The sequence below is a fragment of the Macrotis lagotis genome, chromosome 3 (assembly GCF_037893015.1).
Source record: "Macrotis lagotis isolate mMagLag1 chromosome 3, bilby.v1.9.chrom.fasta, whole genome shotgun sequence".
NCBI lineage: Eukaryota > Metazoa > Chordata > Mammalia > Peramelemorphia > Peramelidae > Macrotis > Macrotis lagotis.
This window is the reverse complement of record NC_133660.1, coordinates 130,490,229-130,512,919: the sequence shown is the minus strand read 5'-3', so window position 1 is coordinate 130,512,919 and position 22,691 is coordinate 130,490,229. Positions and strand designations below refer to the sequence as shown.

Below are 22,691 nucleotides of genomic sequence, written 5' to 3'. Positions count from 1 at the left end.
ACCCACTCTGTTCCAGATTTCATTGAATATTTTTCCAACTATCTGGCCTTCAAACCTTCTCATTCTCTGTCTTTTGGTTTCTGCCTTTCTTATATGGAATCAACATGACTAGTTTTATGGTGCTAAACAATAAAAAAATGTCATGACCAAATCAATGAGTGGTTTGATGTTTTAAATGACATATACTGTATATGTATTAAGAAGTGATGTACCAAATTTGCAATCCTGACTCCTGATGGAGATCCTCAGCCTTTGAACAGAATTTTTAACTCTTATTCCAAGAAAAACAACTCAGTGGGCTTCTCATATCCTTCTGACAATGGGAGAACCTGCACACATAGAAATAAATATAATTTATACATATGTAATATATTAAAGATTTAGAATGTTCTTGGTGCTAAGGATTTTTTTTTTTGCCAACCAAGGTCCTAGTTTCTCTTTCATTTGGTTGATAAATCCCAGGGATTTACATGAAGCACACTGTAGTTAAGTGATTTGCCCATGAGAAGGAGGATTTAAATTTTGGCAATCAAAGCCCTTAACCTGATCCCCCTTCTGACTTTTCTCTCCTTCCCTGCCCACAAGTACTCTGCCATCCAGGGTCACCAGATAGTATGTTGTTTATACATAGTTATTTACATGTTGTCTCCCCCATTAGGTATTTTCTGTTTGTTGATGACTTGACTCGGGTTAAATGTATCCTGATTATCTGTGTGTGTGTGTGTGTGTGTGTGTGTGTGTGTGTGTGTGTATTCCATTTGTACTTTTGTGGAGGGGGTGGGACAGGGTGGGCAATAGTGATGGTGATCTTTCCCATATTTCTTTAAAAATGTGGTTTCATGTACATATTTTTCTCTCCAACTAAATTTAACACAAAAAAAGATATAGGATCATATATTTAGAGATGGAGATAATTATGTAGCACAGTTTATGGTGATGGTAGAAAAACAACAACAAAAGACCAATCTCCATAGTCATGTAGTTCATTAATTGAAGAGATGGAATTTAGACACAGGTATTTAATCTCTAACCTAATTTCTTTATTACTACATCCCTGCCTTTCCCTAAGTCTTGTATTTTTGATGACTTTCAGAACACCTATTCTTTCATTTTGTACAAAGCAGGGGAATCAAGAGTGTTTCAAAAAGACGATTCAAAATGAGTTGTTATATAATTTTAAACATTCCACTGGAAAGGACTTATGGATCCTTGGCACAAGTATCTATAAAGGAGGAAAAAAAACAAAAGTATGACAAGATAGAATTGTATTTTTTTTGTTTAATACTTGCATTGCTTCTATAGCGCAATTATAGCAATATTTAAAATTCACTTCTCATTACAAATATTTGTCAAGTTTTATTTCAGAAACAGTTTTCCTACTTCCTTATACATGCACCCAGACACACTATAAAAACTCATTCAAAACTCAGTAAGGGCAAACATCATTCATGTAAACATCTTTCATTAGTTTCCCATAGTTTTAAAAATCACAACTCCACAGATGTTGGATAAGGCTTATCAATTGTGTTCAAATTCTGTAAGAGACCAATCGAGAATGTTTGCATGGTACAGTGGGGTGGGGTTCCAGTTTTACTGCGGTGTCTTCTGCAAACTCACCCCAATCTTTCAACCCTAAACATACCTCACAATCTACTAAGTGAAAACTCAGGGTTTAATGAAAAAGTAGAGGAAAAATTACCAAAGTAGTTTGTCCAGATATAGAGCCATAACTAGGAATTTTTGTGCTAATGGCAAGCTTCACAAAATATACCCCAAATCAAGTTTTTTCAGATATACTCAGTTGAGGCAGGGAATAGGGCAGAGATCTTTGGACGATGCCCCACAATGGGAAGACAGGTCCGCCACCCCAAGACACTAGAATCCTGAAGGGGAATGAGGCCACAGTTGTGAGGGGTCCCATGATGGAGGGACTTAATTGGAGTGTATTGGTTAGTGTTGGGGGAAAGATGCTTTGTTACCATTCTTTTCTAATTGTTTTTGTTAATTAAATGCCAAGTCCAAATTTCACTGCCCTGGTTCAAAGCTCTAACCACTCTGCCCTAGTTATGGCTCTGTGCTTGGGAGTTTTCTCATGTTAGAATAAAAATCATAGTAGCAAAAAATTGAACCACCCAAATTCACATTAGGATATGTGCACATACATTGAAAATTAATAATAACAAAATTTCTCATTTTATTTTATCCAAGAGGCACCATTAAGAAAACTTAAGTCTCAATAAACCATGGTAACAAAATTTTACTGTCTCATTTTTGAGGGATAGTTCAGAGGTATGTACTAGAAATGTGACTGGTCTTAATATTAAAATGACTTCAAACAACTGTGAGTGCATAATGTTCCATACAGAAGGGGCAAGATTCTCCTCCTGTCTGAATAAGTGTCTCTCTGGTAGTAAGTTAGGAGTTTAGGAAAATGCATCCCCTCCAGAACTGAGATTAGGTAATTCGCCACTCTGTAAAATGCTGGTTGATGCTCCCTGCTTTCTCCAGCCCCTCCTTCTGGAGGATGAAGATCTGTAAGCAGGAGCTATCGACAGAACTTTGGGGATCTCCCCACCCTGAGAATGAGGCTTAACCTGATCTTCACTGAGAGCAACCTAACTGGGTCTGTGCCTGGGCAGGAGGGATGGAGGTGAATAGCAGCTGGAAAATGTATCTCCAGGCTTCCACCACCCACTTGTGGATCCCAGGATACTGCCCTAAGAAGATGCTGCCACGCTGGGGAATCTCACCATTTGTACTAATGGCTCTGATTGAGTTTAGGACCCTTTAGCGACTGAAGAATGCCAATGATTCCATCAGCCCCTAATTTACTATCCAGACGGGACTCAGGCACTGGGAAAAATAGAGCCTATTAGCTTCTTTAATAGCAGATGTAACAACTGAAGAAAAGTTGCTGCTACTTAGAATATTTTTAGGCTCCTGATGTTTATAAAATTTTTCTGCATTCTTTACTAATGCACTCAGAAGATCCTCACAAAACTTTGTCTTTTTTTTTAAATAGCACTGGAATAAATCAATTTCATTTAAATATATTCATTCACCATGAAAATATCTCATACAAACATCTATTTACATACAAATGCATTAAAATTTGTGGAAAGTGTTCCCCACACCTGTGGACATATGGCTTAAATATTTTAATTGCTTTTAATGTGTATCCTTATACTCAGCAAAATAAAATTGTGCATTAAAATTTAATAATTTTTCTAAACAAAAAAAAGGATAAGATGAGACTCAAATTTATAACTGGGAAAAAACAAGAAAGAATCTTCCTGGGGAGCTTCAAATGGAAATCTAAAAAATTGCACACCTTTGATCTGTGGAAGGTAAATATACAATTAATAGATTCTGTGACATCAGCTTTCTCTTGGTTTAGCTGACTTATTTACTTTTGAATCATTTACTATAGAAAAAGAAATGCCTTGGTTTGAAATCATCCCTACTTTTTAGGTTGAATCTTGGTGAAAGATTTTCTAAAAACACATGTCTACCCTTTCTATCTGAATATTTTCAATATGTTCTCCCAGGGGAGTTTTAAACCTTTTCTTAATCTGGATTATCAGCACAGGAAACACCCATTGTGTGAACTCCCTCCACCCATGCAGATTAGCAACACAAAGAGTTGCCTGAGGTTCAAAGAGACTTGATATGGTCATTTAGCATGGCCAAATGGATAGAGATATGACCTTGGAATCAGGAAAACTAGGTAGGATTTGAACCTAGGTCTTCTTGACTGTAGGGCTGTATCTCTCACCACTAGGCCAAGCCATCTTTCTTTTAAAAGTATTACACATGTATATATGTAAAGATACATATTTCTATATATGAAACTTTACTGTTACCAAATGCAACCAATGAACAATTATAATGAAATTAGCCTTGGTGGTAGTTTCAGGTTGCTAACATTACCAAGATAAGAATTTTTCCACATTTCAGGCATCTCAGAACACAAATATGGTCCTGAACCAATTCCTAGAGGGGCTTTTAAAAATTGATTTTCTTCTTAAGTCTTCTTAGGTAGACTAGGGTGAAGCAAACCACAGAGCAAGCAAACAAACTTACAAAAAAAAACCCCAAAACAAAACAATAGCAACAACAAAACTCAGGTCTTAATATGTTCTCTTCATCTGAGATTTTTCTATGAATAAAGCTCTCCTTCCCAAATTAGCCAACTCAAATGCCATTCAGGGATATGTTTCTAAGGATTAGTTTTGACTGAATGCTAACTAAAACTACTGCTTCAACAAGGTTTCAGAAGATGTTGAGAAAAGAGAGAAGCAAGCAAAAGGGTCAGGCTGAGATCCCTGGTGATAAAAGCTCCTTGAGGGAAATCCAAAACTAGGCACATAAAAGTTCTGAAGTTGTCTCTGTCAGCATGAGGAAGATGTTCCTTTTGGGGCTGTCTATCTTTAATCTTTGAAATCCTTGCATCAATGACATTGGGAAAGAAAGATGATCTAGTCTCCTTCCTTATCCAATCTCTTGGCATTCTTCACACATTCCAAGGTTCTTCCCTTTATTATTCTTCTGGTACAAAGGCCAAGTTCTTCCCCTTGCTCTCTTCCTCACATTCCACCCACATACATGTGTGGGTGCCCAGTTTCAATAAGAGCACACTTGGAGGAGATGAGATAACTAAAGGAAGATTCTTTACCTAGAGCACTCACTCTTTCCTGGAAATTTCTACACCCTCAACTTCTTCACCTCCATATAGAAAGCATAAATTCAATTCAGATTTTGGCCAAACTACACTTTTACAGATACCTAGTCTCCAAACTATTTTAATAATGACTTAAAAGTCCAAGTTTCTTAGACCAAAGAGTTCTAAAAGAATGTAAAATAGGATTGGAAGACAGGAAACCATGGCTACATCTTATTTGTAGAGTTTTTGCCTTTAAGGAAGACTTAACAAAAACCTCAAAAACCAATACATAAAATGTCAGATCCTCCATGCTCACTACTAGGCTGTTGTGGAAAGTTCTTTTTCTTCAGTGAGGTCCAGCCTCTAAACTGAATCCTATGGAAGAGACAGAATGCTGGGGGGAAAAAGATCAGAAAAATGAGGCAAGAAGCTCCTTCTATACAACACTGAAGGAAATAGTAAAGTGAAGAATCATTATGAAGAGACTTATCATTAGGAGGTCATTCCACATTTACCAATAATTAGCACCAGAGTCCTTCAGGAGCAAAATGAGCAAAGCTATGGAGAAGTGTCAATGGCAAAGTCTGGCTAATACTAAGGTCAGGAACCCACTACATTCTATATATCACTATCAAGACTTTGACCCCAAATAGCTGTCCAAAAATAGACATACTTTTTCCAGAATGCTCTCAGAAGGGGCCTGCTCTGACAGCAAATTATGACATAGATGAATATCTTTCGTATGAATTTAGGTGAGGACTGGAGCTATCTTCCTCACCCATAAAGACCCGCCCTCTCACATGCAACTTATCCAAAGCAACAAAATACAATTGACTCATTTTCCTTAAACTGGAAAGAAAAGAATATAAAGTAGTCTCCAAATACTGTTTAGTGGAAGAGGCAATAAAGAAGAGATAGAAAGGGAATAAGAAAAAAAGAGAAGACGACAGCAAAAGGGAAGAGGAAACAGAGGGAAACTGATATACATTGCATGCACATACACAGAGATGGGACAAGGGGATAGGCAAATTAATTGGTCACCCAGGATGTGACTACATAGGGGTTACAATTAGAAATTTTGGAGATATTTTACAAATACATCTGCTTTTAATGCCATAAAGTTCCACTCTCCACAGGATGTAGGTTTTTATTTTTTGGAAAATCAAGTTGTATGTGTTTGAGTGAAGAAAGCTTTCCTGTCCCTTTGCTAAGACAAGAAAACCTAGGGGGGAATATATCATTTTCAAACCCCACCAAGAGCACCTAGATACTTTGTCCCAGATTTGTACATGTATACACATGTGATATCACACAAGAAAGAGAGAGAGAAAAAAGAAGGGGGAGAGGAGAAAGGCAGAGCCAGTAGCCAGAGAGATTGTGTATTCAAAATGCAAGGGAAATGGAGGCAGAAGCTCTGGTTCTGCCAATCACCTCTGGGACCTTGAGCTCTGTGACTTTGAGAAAGTCACTTTGGGTCCCTTCCAAACCTTCCACTCTATCTCTCTTAAACTCCTGGAAGACAGAGACAGAGGTAAGGAGAGAGAGGTAGAGAGAAGGAAATAGGACCAAGGAGATGATCAGTTTTCAGGTGAGCATCAGATTACAATGATTGATTCAGGATATTAGCTTTGGAGTGATGTCACCTATCATGTGGAGATGGAAGAGACCTTAGAGAGATCAACTAACTGAACCCCTTTTTGTAAAAGATAAGGAAACTGAGGTTCAGAAAAATTAAGTACCTTCCTGAGTCATGCAAAAGCAGTCAGGATTTGAACCCCTATCCCCTGACTCAAAGTCCAGTGCTCTTTCCACTATACTATACACTTTTTACAACTTATCACTTACTCTAATCCTTTACCCTTTAGAGGTGCCATTCCAAATTGCTTTACTAGAGCAATGTGCTGGGGGAGAAATTATCACTTGAAAAAATGACCAAAGTAATATCACCCTGAGGAATGTAATCATCAAATCAATAGCTAGGGCTACCTTCCTGGCTAGAGGTTCCTCTGCGCTGACCTAGATTGTTTATAATTCTGTGATTCAAATGACTGGGATAACTAAATCCATTTTTTCTTTTGCTAACTGCCCAGAAAAAAGATCACTCACCTTCAAAAACATTCACTTGTATAAAAACCTAAGCACCATGAGGACAACCAGTGTGTAAGCCCAAGAAACACTGTCCTCTCTATCACAGTTTATGGAATGGGGTCTTTCCCCAGAGCAGTGGTCATTCTCACCCTTTTCCTTGGTGTTTGTTGATCAGAATTGATACGCAGCTTACTCAGTTCTTCCTGGCTGATCTATGGCAGTACAGAGGAGGATTTATTCACCATTGCCAAATCTCCCCAATGCATAAGCATCAAATTCACTCTCTTAATAAGTACCTATTCATGGAATGCCCACCATCTATTAGCAAAATAGTGAGAACCACCTGGGTCTGACAGAGCTCTGGAACCATGGGGTCTTATGTGAACAACCCTAGCTCGGGATGAGCACCCTGGAAAAGTGTGGTGGCACAAGTGGTGGGGAGGGGAAAGGGTGCCTCTGCACATGCCTTTACAGCAGAACCTGAACAGAACAAGCTCTGTGGCCAGAAGAGAACTGAACCAAAGGCTTAGGGCCTTCGACCAAGTCCAATAATATGTAGTGATGTATATGGTAATGAGGAATCTAAGATTTGATTTGAAATAGCAAATGCTGATCTTACCTCTTTATTCACCACATACCCCTGCCCATCTTCCAATCAACAAGAAGCTCCCTCTCTGATACAACTCAGAAATCTTTATCTGTCTAAACAAGATGCCTGAGCAAACTAGTAGGGTGCCAGTTTCCACCAGTGACACTTTGCAAATTAGAAGCACCACTGCCCTAGAGACCTATGTCAAAGGAAATGCTGCCATGGCCCAAGCAGTCTGAAGCAGATATATTGCTATGCTTTAGCTGTGTTTAAGCAGTTGAAAAACAAACCCAAATCCCCCAAACCTATAAATCCATTCAGAGCAATCCAAGTCATAGTATAGACCTAAATAGCTACCTTACACAGAGGTTTTTTTTTTGTTTTGTTTCTGCAATTTTTTTTTGAGTATATATGGCTTGCAGAGTGGCTGAAATGCTATTTGCTTTGACTATAATGTATTATTTTTGATTCACAACTTGTACAATGCATTGAAACAGGTAAGTAATTTGCAAACACAATGGTGAAGAGCTTTTGCCTTAAGATTCCATTTGGATCCTAGAGATCAATGTTTGTGCCATAACTTTTTTCATTAAAGAGCAAACCCCTAACTCTTTTTGCTTTTTGAAATGGTATTCAGTATGCTATGCCCTAATTAAGACTGCTGCTTAAATGTCCCATTTTATGTAAATCTAAGCTAAACTCAAGCTCATGAGGTGGGAAGGATTTACAGCACTTATCATGGCCCTAGACTGTTGCCTCTAGGTGTTAATTCCTCTCTCCTCTTTCTTTCTGATTTGATATTAAAAATCTTCCATAGTTTGGTTCAACTAAGTCCAATCCATTCCTCTTTCTGTCTTAAAGCAAAGAGCTCTTCATTTTCATGCAAGGATATTAATTCTATAAAACACACTGGCTCCTAGAACCAGTTATTTATATCAGGATGTAACAAGGAAACAATGATATAGATAGATAGATAATAGATATAGATAGATAGATAGATAGAGAGAGAGAGAGAAAGAGAGAGAGAGAGAGAGAGAGAGAGAGCGCCATAGAGATCTATACACAGCCACTCACACAAAATCCTTTAGAAAGGTTTTTCCCTTGCAGGAGATTTCTAAGAAAGGGGGAAATGACTCAAAAAAACAGGCTTCTTCTGTACACTAGGAAAAACGAAGTCATTCTATTGCAAAGATACAGATCAAAGGTTAAAAGGCAAATTATGCTATGTTTAGAGAAAATCCAAGTGTAATAATCCTCTAACCTCCACTGTGGCATGTATGCAAAAGTGTAATCACACCACTGATATTGACCATAGAAATAGCATCATGGAAAACCACTAACTAAAAAAAAAAGGACCAAAACACCCCATTTCCCTTTTTTTCAGTCAAATCATTTGGCATCTCTGAATATGGTGCAGACTTAAATTCTAAATACCCAAAGGACATCACGCTGTCTTAGGCAAAATATTAAATAATACCTCCCAATCAGGTGTTGTTGTAACACTAGCTAATTTTAAACCTAGCATGAGTAATAGAGTCAAAAACTAGTTAGTATGCAAGAAACTCATTGCTAACACAGAGTGAGAGGATATGATGTAACAGCATGAGTAGTCCCTGGTTATCCAGTTTTCAGTATAAACGTAGTGCATAGATCCAAATTTCTACTCCAGGTCAATAAACCAAAGAGCCGAGTTTGTATTTCACTTCTCCTGGGCAGCCTGGAAGACCTTCAGTTCCATCCGATACCACTCTGGGGCTTCGGGCATGCTCTTTCCAGGAGGGTTGTGATCATATCCATAGGCGACAGTGAGCTCCTCATCTCTCTCCACTGCTTGGTTGGTGCGGATGCATTTGATGGGCCCGAAACGTGGATGTGCAAACCTAAATACCAAGACAAGTCACTGTCACTCATGGTAGTTTTTATTATCAATGATAAATATTGGCCAAATATCTAAAAGCATTGGCTTCAGCCAAGAGTTGGGGACCAACTTTCAAATTGCCTTCTTTGGAAGTATTAAAAGTTAACACCTCCTATCAGTAATTTTGACTCTTTTTTTAGAGTTTATCTTATACTCAGTACATATTTATGTATATGTATATAAATATAAACACACATACACACAAATCAATGAATATACAATCCAGTGAAACCACTTTAAAAATCTATCTTGAATGACATCAGTGCAATGTGGTGCTGGGAAAAGGATAATGGATCTAGGCTCAAATCCTGCCTCTGCTGCTTATTGTTTTTGTAACTCCAGGAAAATTATTTAACTTTAGTTTTCTTCATTTGGAATTTCAACTAAATGACATCTTTGCTTCCAGTTTTAAACTATAATTTTATGTCATTTTTGGTTGTTCAGTCATTTTCAGTCATGCCCAACTCTTCCTGCCCCCTTTTGGGATTTTCTTAGCAAAGATACTGGAGTGGTTTGCCATTTCCTTCTCCAGCTCATTTTACAGCTGAGGAAACTGAGGCAAACAGGGTTAAGTAATTTGCCCAGGGCCACACAGCTAGGAAGTTTCTGAGACAAGATTTGAAGTCAATCTTCCTGACTCCAGGTTTGGCAATCTAGGTACTTTGCCAACTCAGTGCCCATTAAAGCTAAACTATGATGATCTGTCATCTCTAAGTGGCATAACTGCATAAAACTTGACCCCCTGGAGCTGGAATTCCACAGAATGTGGCAGACATTTATTAAGTAGTCTCCATATTCAAGGCACTATTTTAAGACTGGTGTTAACAAATTAAAAATAGAATAATCCCTGACCTCAAGGAGGTTATATTCTGCAAGGGGAAAATAACATATTAGAGATAAATATATACAAAAAATATACATAATCAAAATGGGGGGGGGATTCTCAGTCTCTCTGCTCTTAAAGGGAATGAAGAGAAATCTGAGCATACTGCTGCACCACTTGAACTCTCAAAAGCTAAAGAGGTACTAACACCCTCTGCCATGGAGCCTAATCTTCATTTGCATAAAAGTAATTAGAAGATTTTAGAAAAGGTAAATCCTAAGCTCTTGGACAACTTACCTCTCATGTGTTCCTAGCTACTCCTCAAGTAGCAGCAGCATTTTCATACTCTGATCTCCTTCAATTATCTCTCTTATTGAGCTTCTTTCCCTTTGCAGAGTAGTAGGTGGCACAATGAACAAGGCACTGGTCCTGAGTCAGAAAGACTCATCTTCCTAAATTCAAATATGGTCTCATATATCCTAGGTGAGTGACTCTGGGCAAGTCACCTGTTTGTCCCAGTTTCCTCCTCTATAAAGTGAGCTGAAGAAGGAAATGGTAAACACTCCAGTATATTTGACAAGAAAACCCCAAATGGGATCATGAAGAGCTGGGTGTGACTGAAAAAACTGACCAACAACTTTGCTTTGCAAAAGGGTTTGTTTCCATAAAAGTCTTGTGGAATAAATTTTTCCTTTATAATCCTACTTGAGAAACTGGGCATAGAAGGGGAACTAGGGATAATTTAGAAAGTTTTCATTTTTCAACAACATTGATGAATAGAGAAGTAATGTAGAGTGGAGGAGGTGGAATTAGGTTTTTCTGTAGTTTAATGTGATGGAAAGGAGTTTCATCAACCAACATGTTTCAGGTCATCTTCCACATAAAGGGGAAGCCTTCTTTGACACAGGCAAAGAAATTCAAGAATCCTTGGTTATTATCCCTTAAATTTTCTCTATAAATAAAGTTACCCATTGTTAAAATGATATGAAAAGAATGGAACTCTGGCTGACATTTTGTTCCAAGATCCAAGTCTATGATTCTTATGTTTCCTTTTTGCTTTGTCATTTTCATACTCATTAGCTAAAAAACTTCAGGGGGTGGAAAGAAAAAAAAAAGGAGAAAAGAACTACAGATCGTTTATTTCAGGGATTGGTTATTATTAACCACCTTCTTACATTTTTTTTCACAGTATTTTAAGCTTTACAAAGCCTTTCCTAACACTAATCCCTCAGGATAGGTAATTAATTAGATTATTAATTAAGCCCATTTTAGAGATAAGGAAACTGGTATAGAAAGGTAAAGTACTTGCCCAGAGTCAGTTTAAGGTTAAGAGCTGGAACTTTAATCCAGGCTTTGTGAGCCCAAGTTTCATGTCTTTCACCATGCCTCACTGCCTCTTCTTATGTACCTGTATCTATGTACTGAATGATTTTTTGTGTCTGGACCTGTGATCTCATATTCATATAAAACTGTCAGCATGCATTCCTCTTTCAGTGCAAGATGGCACCCATCTCTAAATTACAGTCTTTGAGAGTTGTCCATTTGCAAACTTAAGAGTGTTTAAAGGACTTCCAGTAAAACAAAGAAGCACAGTCTCAGATTTGGAAAAGACCTCATCCATTCCAAACTGTGCCTGAATATTCCTCACCTCTTTAAGATACTTTTCAGCCTTTCAGCCTTTGCTCAAGTATTTCCCAGTAGGAGAGAGCATGCTACTTCCCAATGTAGCCCATTCCACTTTGAGACTACTGTAAGAAGTTTTTCTTTCTCTGAGATTGAAGATTTTTACTTTTCGCTTTCCACCACTGTTTCTAGTTCTGTCCTGAGAATAAGCCTAATTCTTGTTTTCATACAACAACCCCTCAAATATTTTGAAGAGAGCTAGTTACTTTATCCTCACATGGACCACCTTTGAGGCTATCCTAATTATCTGTATCCTTTCTAAAATATAGCAGCCCAGTACAAAATAGTAACCTAGAGTGGTCTTCCCAGGTCAAAGTGTAGCAGTACTTCCATTCTTTCCCCCCTCCACCAGTCTTGTCCTAGGCATTATGCTATTTGTGTAGGTGATGATTGTATTAACAAGCTCAGTTACTAATAACAAATTGTTGACTGTCTTTGAGCTTATAGGCAACTAAAACTCCCAGCTGTTGTTTGTTTGTTTTTCAGATGAGCTATCTAGCCATAGTTTCCCCCCGTGAAGTTGAGTTTTTTGAACCTGAGTCCAAAATTTCACATTCCAATTAAATTTTCTTCTATATCTCTCTCAAAGTACTAGTCTTTCACCTATATTTGCATCTCAACTTGTTACCTATTTTTCTTAATTGCTGTCATTTGAAATTTTGATGCCACTGACAAAAATGATAAATAGTACAGGGCCCAAGATAGATCCAAGACATTAGAGATTTATTTCCAAGTTATTACAATGTAAGAAAAAGATGGGTTTCATATGGGGCAATAACATACTCAAATAACCTGACTTTCCCTGTGCTACACTCTTCACCAAAAGTGTAGGTTGCATGCTGAGACTTCTGAAACACAACATTGTTTTGTGTGGAAAAGGATAACATAGTTAATGCTTAAGGGTCTCCTTCAAAGGAAATTTCAATAACTTCTCAGCAAGAATATTATTTTTCTCTCTACTCTAAATTTTCTCCCTTTCTCAATAATATAGGGTTTCCCCAAAGCAGTGATTTTCTAACTTCTCTCTGATATGCCACTATCAAAATGTTTTTTTTCCAGAAAATGAGTTTGCAAAAGTAAACCCAGTATAATTAAAATCAAAACCCTATGCAAAGCAGAGAAAAAAGTTAGGAGCTGAGCTGGCAATCTCCATGCTAGTCTAGATACTTTCTTATTTCTGAATTTCAATGTCAGATGGAGAGATGTTGCCAATGATAGCGGGCAGTGGAAGGACTGACCTTCAAAGTTTTAAACCTTGCTAGTTTTAGCATTAAAATTCACCTTGAAGACAGCTAGGTTGCACAATGGATAGAGCAACAGCCCTGGAGTCAGTAGTACCTGAGTTCAAATCTGGCCTCGGACACTTAATAATTACCTAGCTGTGTGGCCTTGGGCAAGCCACTTAACCCCATTGCCTTGCAAAAATATAAAAAAAAAAATTTCACCTTGAGAGAGTGGCTCTCAGACCCAAAGGTATTTTCAGAGTGCTCACAAGATAATATGATGGTCTTTTTCTTAATCTGACAAATTTTTATTGTTTCTATTTTAGTAACAGAGAGCTTGGGAGACAATGTGTTGTCAAAGGAAAAACACTGCCCCTGAAATCAGAAGATATGGGGTTGAGATTGAGGTTCTTCTAGTGGGGTAACTGTATATTTCCTCACTTTGGGTCTGGATTCTCTCCTCTGTAAAATAAGGGATTTTGCTGGATGACCTCCAAGGTCCCTTCCAGTTCTAACATTCAGTGACTCTATGAAGGCAGACATAACAATAGTCACAGCTAGTACAATGTCAGAGGTAGGATCTGAGCCCAGATCATCCTGACTGCAAGTCTAGGCCTGTGCCTACTATACCACCCTGCATCCATCAAATGATTAGATTAGGACACCAAATGCATACATGTGATCATCTCTACACTTTCCCATAATAGCATTCTTTTCTTTTACAGAGAGGATCCAATACATATGTGTAAATATATGCACTCTCTATATGTGTATTTATTTACAGTATTCACCATTTACACAAATCACATGCACACTGGATATCCACAAATCACTAAATGTAAACCCAAAACACTATATGGCAAATACACACATAACACACACACAATGAACACATATAACATACTAAGCAAACTCACAATACACTGTTCATATTAAAAATATAACTCACACATCACTATACCTATATTTGAAGTTACAAAAATATCTGCTTCTCTTTGTCAACGATGTTCAGTTGGAATAATTTTTGAAGTATATGAAAGAAATACTGATTTGTTGAATTAAAAATTAACATACAAAACCAGGTTTGTTGAGGAAAACTGAACTAAATGTCACAAAATAGAGGCAATGTGGTATAGTGAATAGAATGCTAAAGCTGAAGTCATGAAGTCTTGGGTTCATATCCTACTTTTTTTTTTTTTGTAAGGCAATGGGGTTAAGTGGCTTGCCCAAGGCCACACAGCTAGGTAATTATTAAGTGTCCGAGGCCAGATTTGAACTCACAGGTCCTCCTGACTCCAGGGCCGGTGCTCTATCCACTGCACCACCTAGTCGCCCCCATATCCTACCTTTGATGCTTAGTTATTCCTTGTGTGATCCTGGTCAAGAGCACAGGCATCTCCCTAGCTCTTACTTAATCACTGATGGGGTGGTGATTTTCTATGAGTACTAATAGAGGAAATTTCCAATCTGGAAGTGCCCCTCCCCACCAAATTCACATGCATGCATTCCTCATTATTTTGTGTGATTTGCAGAATGGTAACCCCTTTGATTTTTTAATATAAGGCAATGGGGTTAGGAATGCCTAAGGTCACACAGCCAGGCATTAAGTATCTGAGGCAGGATCCAAACCCAGGTCCTCCTGACTCCAGGGCTGGTACTCTATCCACTGCGCACCTAGCTGCCCCCCACGGTAACCCTTTGTAAGGCATTTCCTCTTCATCTTAAATTTCTGAGCATCTGACCTGTAGCTATCTTATGGTCTAAGTCAGACAATGATGAAGAGAAAAACTGGGACACTTCACACTGCATTTTCTCCACTTCTGTGGGAAAACAAAAAAACAAAGTTTGCCCTTTCAATGAAATCCCAGAACAAATGAGTCTTGGAGAGAGCTGCCTCAAGCTCACCATCATTTGGTAGCTCAACTTTGTTTCTGGGCTTTATGAAGTTGGGAACAATGTTGGTGCCCATTCCATTTTCACATCCTTCCCCTCCCCAAAATGCTTGTTATCAGCTGCCAAGAAAAAGGAAGCCTCAGGTCCAAGCAATATTTATGTCACCTCTTAGACATAAAAAGGAGATTTTTAGGGAGCTTGGAAAATCCTATTTCAGAACAGAGAAGCATATCCAGTCTTCTTGGAAGTCTATTACTTATCTTCTGAAAATATGAATGAGTCGAAGTATCAACACTTCTCTAAGCCTGTCTCCCCAGATGGGGAATAATAATATTTGCAGCATTATAAAGTTGTTGTGAGGCTCAAGTGAGGTATTTATAAAGCATTTTATAAACTTTAAAATCCTATATAAAAGCCAGGCATTATTGTTACTATTTTTTATTAGGGGTGGCAAAATGAACCTTAAAGGAATAGAACATATATGACAGGTCCTTAGCTAAGCATAGAGGCATGCGTAGCTTGCAGTTTGTTTTTCTTCTCTTGTTTAACACTTTTGAAAGTCACTGGATCATAGATATAGGACTGGAAGAAACCTGTGAAGTTATCTAAAGGTACCTCTACCATTTTTCTTTTTAAAAATTTTTTTTTAAATTTAAGGCAATGGGGTTAAGTGACTTGCCCAAGGTCACATAGCTAGGCAAGTATTAAGTGTCTGAGTTCAGATTTGAACTCAGGTCCTCCTGACTCCAAAGTCAGTGCTCTATTCACTGCACCATCTAGCTGCCCCCCTCCAACATTTTTCAAATTGAAACCCAGAGCATGGAAAGGACCTTTCCAAGAAAACATGGTACTGAGATGTCAAGTCCCAAGCTCTTCTCATGGAACCACAGAGTCAGAGCTAGAAGGAGGGCCTCCAAGATCATCTAATCCAACAGTCTCATTTTGCAGACGAGGGAAACCAAGGTCTAGAGAAGACTTTCCCAGAGGTCACTTGGGCAAGTGGCAGAGCTGGCAATTGAACTCTAGTCCCTCTAACTCAAAACTGGCATTCTTTCCAATGTACCATCTCTACTATTCAGTCATCTCTATTACTTTTCAAAAATGATCTATCATGTCACTTTTTCAGTCTAATAGATCAACACTTGGGAAACAGATAACGACAGAGATAATAAGCACACACTGCCATTTGATCTCTCACTACCATTTTAACATCTATTATTTCATCTAGGTAAGAGAATTGGTTTGTTTATGTTCAAATGGTTATAAGGTTCAGAACTGAGAGACATTAGCATTTTCATCTACTCAAATCCTCTCCTAATAGATGAAGATCACTGGATTTTTTAAGCTGCAAGAGACCTTAAAAAATCATCTTGTCCTGACTCCTCCCTTCCCTCCTTGCTCTGCCCATTTAACAGATGAGGAAACTGAGGTCGAGAGCTATGAAATAACTTAGTCAAGATGAGGTAGGAAAGCCAGGATTCAAATTCAGGGCTTCTGACTCTAAATCAAATTTTACCAGGACCCCAAGCTATCTGACAGAGATTGTGCTCTACTAGTGAATGACCTATAAGGTATCTTGGGTGATAAGGCCAAGAGCATCAGTATGTCCTCAGTACTTACACATCATAGATGCAGTTTGGAGTAAAGGAGTGATTGGCCTTGTGTCCCAGGGAGGCACAGTACTTGGATGTGTGGTTATAAGGTTCAGGCACATCGATGACCGTTTCATCATCAAGAGAGAGTGTGTTTCCATTAAGATCCCAGTCTCTGTCATCCACCTTTCATAAAAACAATATCATCACCAACTCAGAGCCATTACTTTTCTTCCAAGAAGTATATAAAGAGCTTTGCGTGGATTATCATGTGTGTCTATACAACTTTGTAGTTGATGAAGTAATAGAGCATCTATCCCTCCACCCTCTCATTCCCATACAAAAGGAGAGCCAAAACTAGACAAGGGTGACCAAGTCTTTGGTCCAAGACTTTGAAATTTAGAGGAGAGTCATAGTATTTCTATTGTTTTAGTAGGTAGAAACAATAACTTAAAATGGAAAGCTAGAAGAGAGTAATGGCCACATCCCCAGCAGCCATCTCAAGGTATCCATGTCCAGGGCTTGAAGTCTTTCTCCTCCCTATAGGATCTTGTGTCCTAAGAGGTCTGAGATCTCTCTCTCCAAGGTCTCCCGTTCTTCTCAATAACAAGTATCAAGGTGAAGAAATGATTTCTAAAGGAGTTTTAAAAGTAGTTGTTATTTTCCCTTTTAAGTTGTATCCATTAAAAATAAAGAAGAATTCAAAAACCTAGACAGACACAACTAATGCATTTTTCACAAGTCTTTAAGAATTGTCTTTATTCATGAGAAGAGCTAAGTCTATCATAGTTGATCATCACATAGTGTTATTGTGAATGTGTTCTATATTCTTCTGAGCTTACTTGTGATATATGCCACTTTTACATTTGTAAAAGAGGCAAGGGAAGGGAATGTGAGCCCATTTTTGAGATGGGAAATAGAGGCTCTAATTGTTGTTCTCTCCCCAAAAAGCAATCAACTTTTTTTCTTTATCTTTCTAATGACTGTCACTAATGAGATGAAGGACTTGAGAATTTGCTCTCGGCTGATTTTTTTCTTTTCCCCAGTGACACTTACTTCTTGGTGTGTAATTCGAATTCCATTATAAAATGATATCACTGTGTTAGGTCCCACTGCTACTTTAGAAAACAGTCCTTCTCCAGCATTGGGAATATGTGATTCAGCAACATAAACCCTAAAGAGAACCAAAACAAAGAGTAAAGATGAGGCTTCAGGTAGGTCTGGAGCTCTCTAAAGCACAATTATCCCTCTATCCACTGAGAACAAAATGTTTTCCTATGCTATTTACATGACTGGAGATAAAAAAGGACCTAATAATAGATGAAAAAAGTATTACTATTCCTTGAATCAAAAATTCAGTGAACAATTGAAGCGTAATGTAGTACATTTTGTCAGACCCAGGAGATACTCTCAGTTCTTTCTCTTTGATAAAAGGAAATGTCCCATTAGGAGACATGTCAAGTTATTGGAAAGGGATAGTTTTTTAACTATCAGTGAGTACATAGAATGAAGGCCTTAGAGTTAGGAAAACTCATCTTTGTGAGTTTAAAGTTGGCCTCAGACACTTCCTAGCTGTGTGTCCTTGGGCAAGTCACTTAACCCTGTTTGCTTCAGTTTCCTCATCTGTAAAATAAGCTGCAGAAGAAAACATCTAGGACCTTTACCCAGAAAACCCCAACATGGGGTCACAGAGAGTTGGACACAACTGAAACAATTGTACAAAACAAAGTTATAGGTTAATTAAAATCTTTTTTGCCTGGTAATTGAAAAAAAAGTATAAGACAGGTCACTTTTTACAAGGAAAATATTACCTTTAAAAAGATCTTATAATTCTGGGTTGAATGACTAGACTTTTTTTTTTAAAAGAATGATTTTTTTTGGTATTTTGTGAATTTTTCACTAGTTCACCAAAGCTACTTTTCATCTTAATTGGAAATGAAACTTTTAAAAACAACATGGAAAAAAATACAACATGGAAAGCAGAACTGATAAAGCCAAATTCAGTAAATACTTCATATTTAAAAAGGCTGGAATAAAGAGGAACCATTTGACATTGCAGAGCAGGTATTATAATCTCTATGGATTATTTTCAATTTATTTTCTCTATCTTGTTTGAACATAGTATTATTGTGATTTTTTTCTTTATTTTTTCCCAATTGCATGTAAAGATAATTTTTTATATTCATTTTTTGCAAGATTTTGAGTTCTACATTTTTCTCCCTCCCTCCTTCTGTTCCCCTTTCCTCTACAGTGAGTAATCTGACCTAGGTTACAGAGTTGTTTTCAAGTTGTTTTCAACTTCCTCATTAACGTGTGAGCTCCTTGCCTTTCTCTGTATCCCCAGAGCTTAGCTCAATGCATTGAATATAATAGTTGATATTATATCAAGTCACATAATTTCTCTGAACCTCAGTTTTCTTCTCCAAAAATGGGATTAATAACAATTGCAAGGTTGCCTCCCAGGATTGTTGGGAGGTCCAAATTAGATATCACAGATGAAGCACTTTGAAACTTAAAGGGGCTTGTAAAGGAGAGTCATGATTATTAAATTAATAAGTAAACTCAACGATACAGAGTACCATCATAGAGCTCTAGTGCATACATATATTTCATACTAGATCAGTGAAATGACATCCATTTTAAAATTCTAGAGAAGAAACACAACCCACCTCTCTGACTCATAAGGATCAGGAAGAAGGGGATTTGTAGAAATGCAGGATGGAGTTGACTTATCAAAATGGTAGACAGAACCTAAAAAACAAAACCCAGGCAGAAGCACCATTAGAAAATATTCATATCTCTCTCTAATTATAACAACAAATGGTAAAATGTACATGCAATTATACTCTGAAGTAGAAAGAAATCCTACAACAGAGAAAACAAATATTAAGCATTTAGAGATATTATGGGATAATCATGCACTCTTGTTGGGCAATTAGGATCACAGGACCATAGATGTGGAAGTGGATGAGATCTCAGAGACCATTTACTCCAGCATCTACTTCAAATAGAGGAAGGGACTGAGGTTCACAGATTTTTAGGTGATTGGCCTAAAGTCCCACAGGTAGTAGGTGACTAAGCCGGAGTGCAGCACAAGTTTTCTAACCTCTAAATCAAGAATTCTTTTCTATGCACTACATTAATATGTCCCAAAAGTCTTAGTACAGTTTTAAACTATTAAATAAGCTCTCTGCTAATTTCTACTTACTTTATGTTGCTTAGCAGAATCAGAATATAAATCTTTTTTGTGCAAGGTCAATTATCCAGGAGTAGACAACTAAATAGTTAGGCACATGCAACCTCCTCCTCACCTTTCTCTTAAATAAAATTTAATAGTTTAAAACTGTATGGGAACAAGAGGGAACAAGAGGAGGAGTCAAGATGATAAAGTACAGAATGGAATCCAGTTGAACTCTTCCAACATTCCCCTTCAAATGACTTTAAAAAGAATGCCTCCAATCAAATATTGGAGTTGCAGAGCTAACGTAAGGTCAGAGGAAGACAGTCTAAGATAATTTAGGGGGGGTTCTCCAGGAGAAAGCAGAAGTACCATCTATGGTCTTGGAGAAGGGGGCAACAGCAGCAGTAGCAGCAGCAGCTTTGGGAGTTCTCAGTCCAGAGTGATGAGGGAGTTAGTCAACTATCAGAAAGAGAAGACAGGGGATCATTTGTCACTGGCACTGACTGGCAACTCTACTGCCCACTAGCAGTTCTGGAACCAAGTTTCAGGGTGGATAGGAGAGCTTGTGTTTAATTACAAAGGACCAGGGACCCTGGTCATAATTTTAGTGCCAAAAGGAATGCTAGTATTTGTGGCTGCAGTGGAACAGGGACTCTTCCTGGGTAAAGAGAGGAGATCAGGGAAGCAGGGACCACACCACCTTGACAGCACCAAAAACTCGCAGACCCCCCAGAACTAACTATGAAAGGGTAGCACAAAAAAAAAAAAGGGCTGAAGCTTAGGACAATGTCTTCCTACCTCCAGGTGAGTAAAACCCAACTTTAACCTGAAATTAAAAGTCAAGAAATAGGCTAGGAAAATGAGCAAACAACTACAACAAAAAGAATTTAACCATTAAAAGTTACTACAACCACAGTGGCATGGAACACCAAGACAAACTTAGAAGGAAATAATATGAAAACAATCAAAAGCAAAGTCTCAAAGAAAAATGTTAACTGGACCCAAGGCCAGGGAAGAGGGAAAAATGGGAAAAGGATATGATAGTAAGGCAAGAAAATTATGGAAAGAGAATTAACAGCTTAATAAAAGAGGCTCAAAAATAGTGAAAAAAATATCGCCTTATTAAAAAAAAAAGAATTGGCCTAATGATAAAAGTACAAAAATTCATTGAAGCAAATTGCTCAAATGGAAAAAGAGATATCAAACCTCACCAAAGAGATAATTTAAGAATTATGGGACTACCTGAAAGTCACAATCAGAAAAAAAAAAAGAAAGAAACACTCAATCTTAGATCCAGAGTATAAAATACAATTGAAAAGAATTCACCAATCACCTTCTGAAAGAGATCTCAAAATGAAAACTCCCAGATCAGGGAGAAAATCACTGAAGCAGTCAGAAAGAAACAATTCAAATATTGTAGAGTCACAGTCAGGATCACACAAGATTTATTGGCTTCTGTGTGAAAGAAATGGAGGGCTTAGAATATGATATTCCAGAGGGTAAAGGAGCTAGGATAACAACCAAGAATAATCTAACCAAAACTGAGTATTTATGCATTTATATTACTTATAATTCTGGGGGGAAAGGGATACAATGAACTAGAGGACTTTCAAGAATTCCTGATGAAAAAGACCAGTGCTAAATAGAAAACTTGACATTAAAATTCAGTTGGATATAGAATCTATCTTAGCCAATAGGGAGATGGGAAGGGAAAAGGATAAGAGATATAAGGGGTGGGGTGAGAAAACGGGGACAGTGGTTTGGAGAGGCAGTGGTTAGAAGCAAGACAGACTTTTGAGGAGGGACAGGAGAAAAAGAGGCAGAGAAGGATAAACAAAGAAAAACAGCATGGAGGTAAATGCACAGTTGGTGGTAATAATCATGTTCTTAGACAAAGCAAAACCAAAAATAGACCTAACTGTAAGAGATAATCAGGAAAATTATATCTTGCCAAAAGATGTTATAGACAATGATGCAACATCAAAAATTCTTTTAAAAAAATTTTACAGTAAGTTTCTCTAATAAGGGTTTTCATTTCTCAAAAATATAGGAAACTGGACCAAATTATAAAAATAATAATTAATTGAAACAATTAATTTCCAATTAATAAATGGTCAACAGAACAAGCAGTTTTCAGAAGAAATTAAAGCCATTGAAAAAATTCTCTAAATCACTAAATATCTAAATCTATTGATTAGAGAAACTCTGAGGTACCTCACACCTATCAGAAATGAAAAATGCTGGAGGGGATGAGGGAAAATAGGTACATTAATAAACTGTTGGTGGAACATTGTGAAGAACATTGGAGCTATGCCTAAAGGCTTTTAAAAGTGCTCATATCCTTTGATCCAGAAAAACTATTACTAGATCTATACAAAAGAATTCAGTGAAAAAAAGAAAAGAACCTATATATGTACAAAAAAAATTTATAGTACCTCCTGTTGTGGCAAAGAATTGGAAATCGAGAAGATACCCTTTCTTTTTCTCTCTTTTCTTTTTTCTTAGGTTTTTGTAAGGCAATGGGGTTAAGTGGCTTGCCCAAGGCCACACAGCTAGGTAATTATTAAGTGTCTGAGGCCAGGTTTGAACTCAGGTACTCCTGACTCCAGGGTCAGCACTCCATCCACTGCGCCACCTAGCCGCCCCAAGGATACCCTTTCTTTTGGGAAATAGCTTAACCAATTGTGACATAAGATTGTGATATACTATTGTTTAGTAGTACTATAAGAAATGCTATATGAAAAAAGTTAGTTATACTGTGAAATAAGAAATAATATGTTTTCAGAAAAATATATGGCAAGATTTTTATGAACTGATGCAAAATTAAGTGAGAAGAACCATAAGAACACTGTGCACAGTAACAGCAATTTTGTGATAATGATCAACTGTGAAAGACTTGGCTTCTCTGGTTAGTACAACTGTTGAAGATAATCCCAAAGGACTCATGATGAAAAAAATGCTATCCACTCTCAGAAAGAGTTCTGATGAATTCTAAGTGCAAGTTGAATTATAATTTTTTTACTTAATTTTTTGCTTTT

At 37.5% G+C, this 22,691-nt stretch overlaps 1 protein-coding gene across 1 annotated transcript in view; it reads right to left on the bottom strand.

Moving 5' to 3' along the window:
* Nucleotides 1–1,258: 1,258 nt before the first annotated feature.
* The window catches only part of SETD7 (SET domain containing 7, histone lysine methyltransferase), a 65,554-nt gene continuing 44,121 nt past the window's right edge, over nt 1,259–22,691 (bottom strand). Inside the window, exons 5-8 of the mRNA XM_074229270.1 lie at nt 19,142–19,223; nt 17,529–17,646; nt 16,501–16,658; nt 1,259–9,220 (exon numbers count right to left, since the gene is read on the bottom strand). Coding sequence (XP_074085371.1) covers nt 9,040–9,220; nt 16,501–16,658; nt 17,529–17,646; nt 19,142–19,223 — 539 coding nt within the window. The 3' untranslated portion in view covers nt 1,259–9,039. The remainder of the gene's footprint in view (nt 9,221–16,500; nt 16,659–17,528; nt 17,647–19,141; nt 19,224–22,691) is intronic.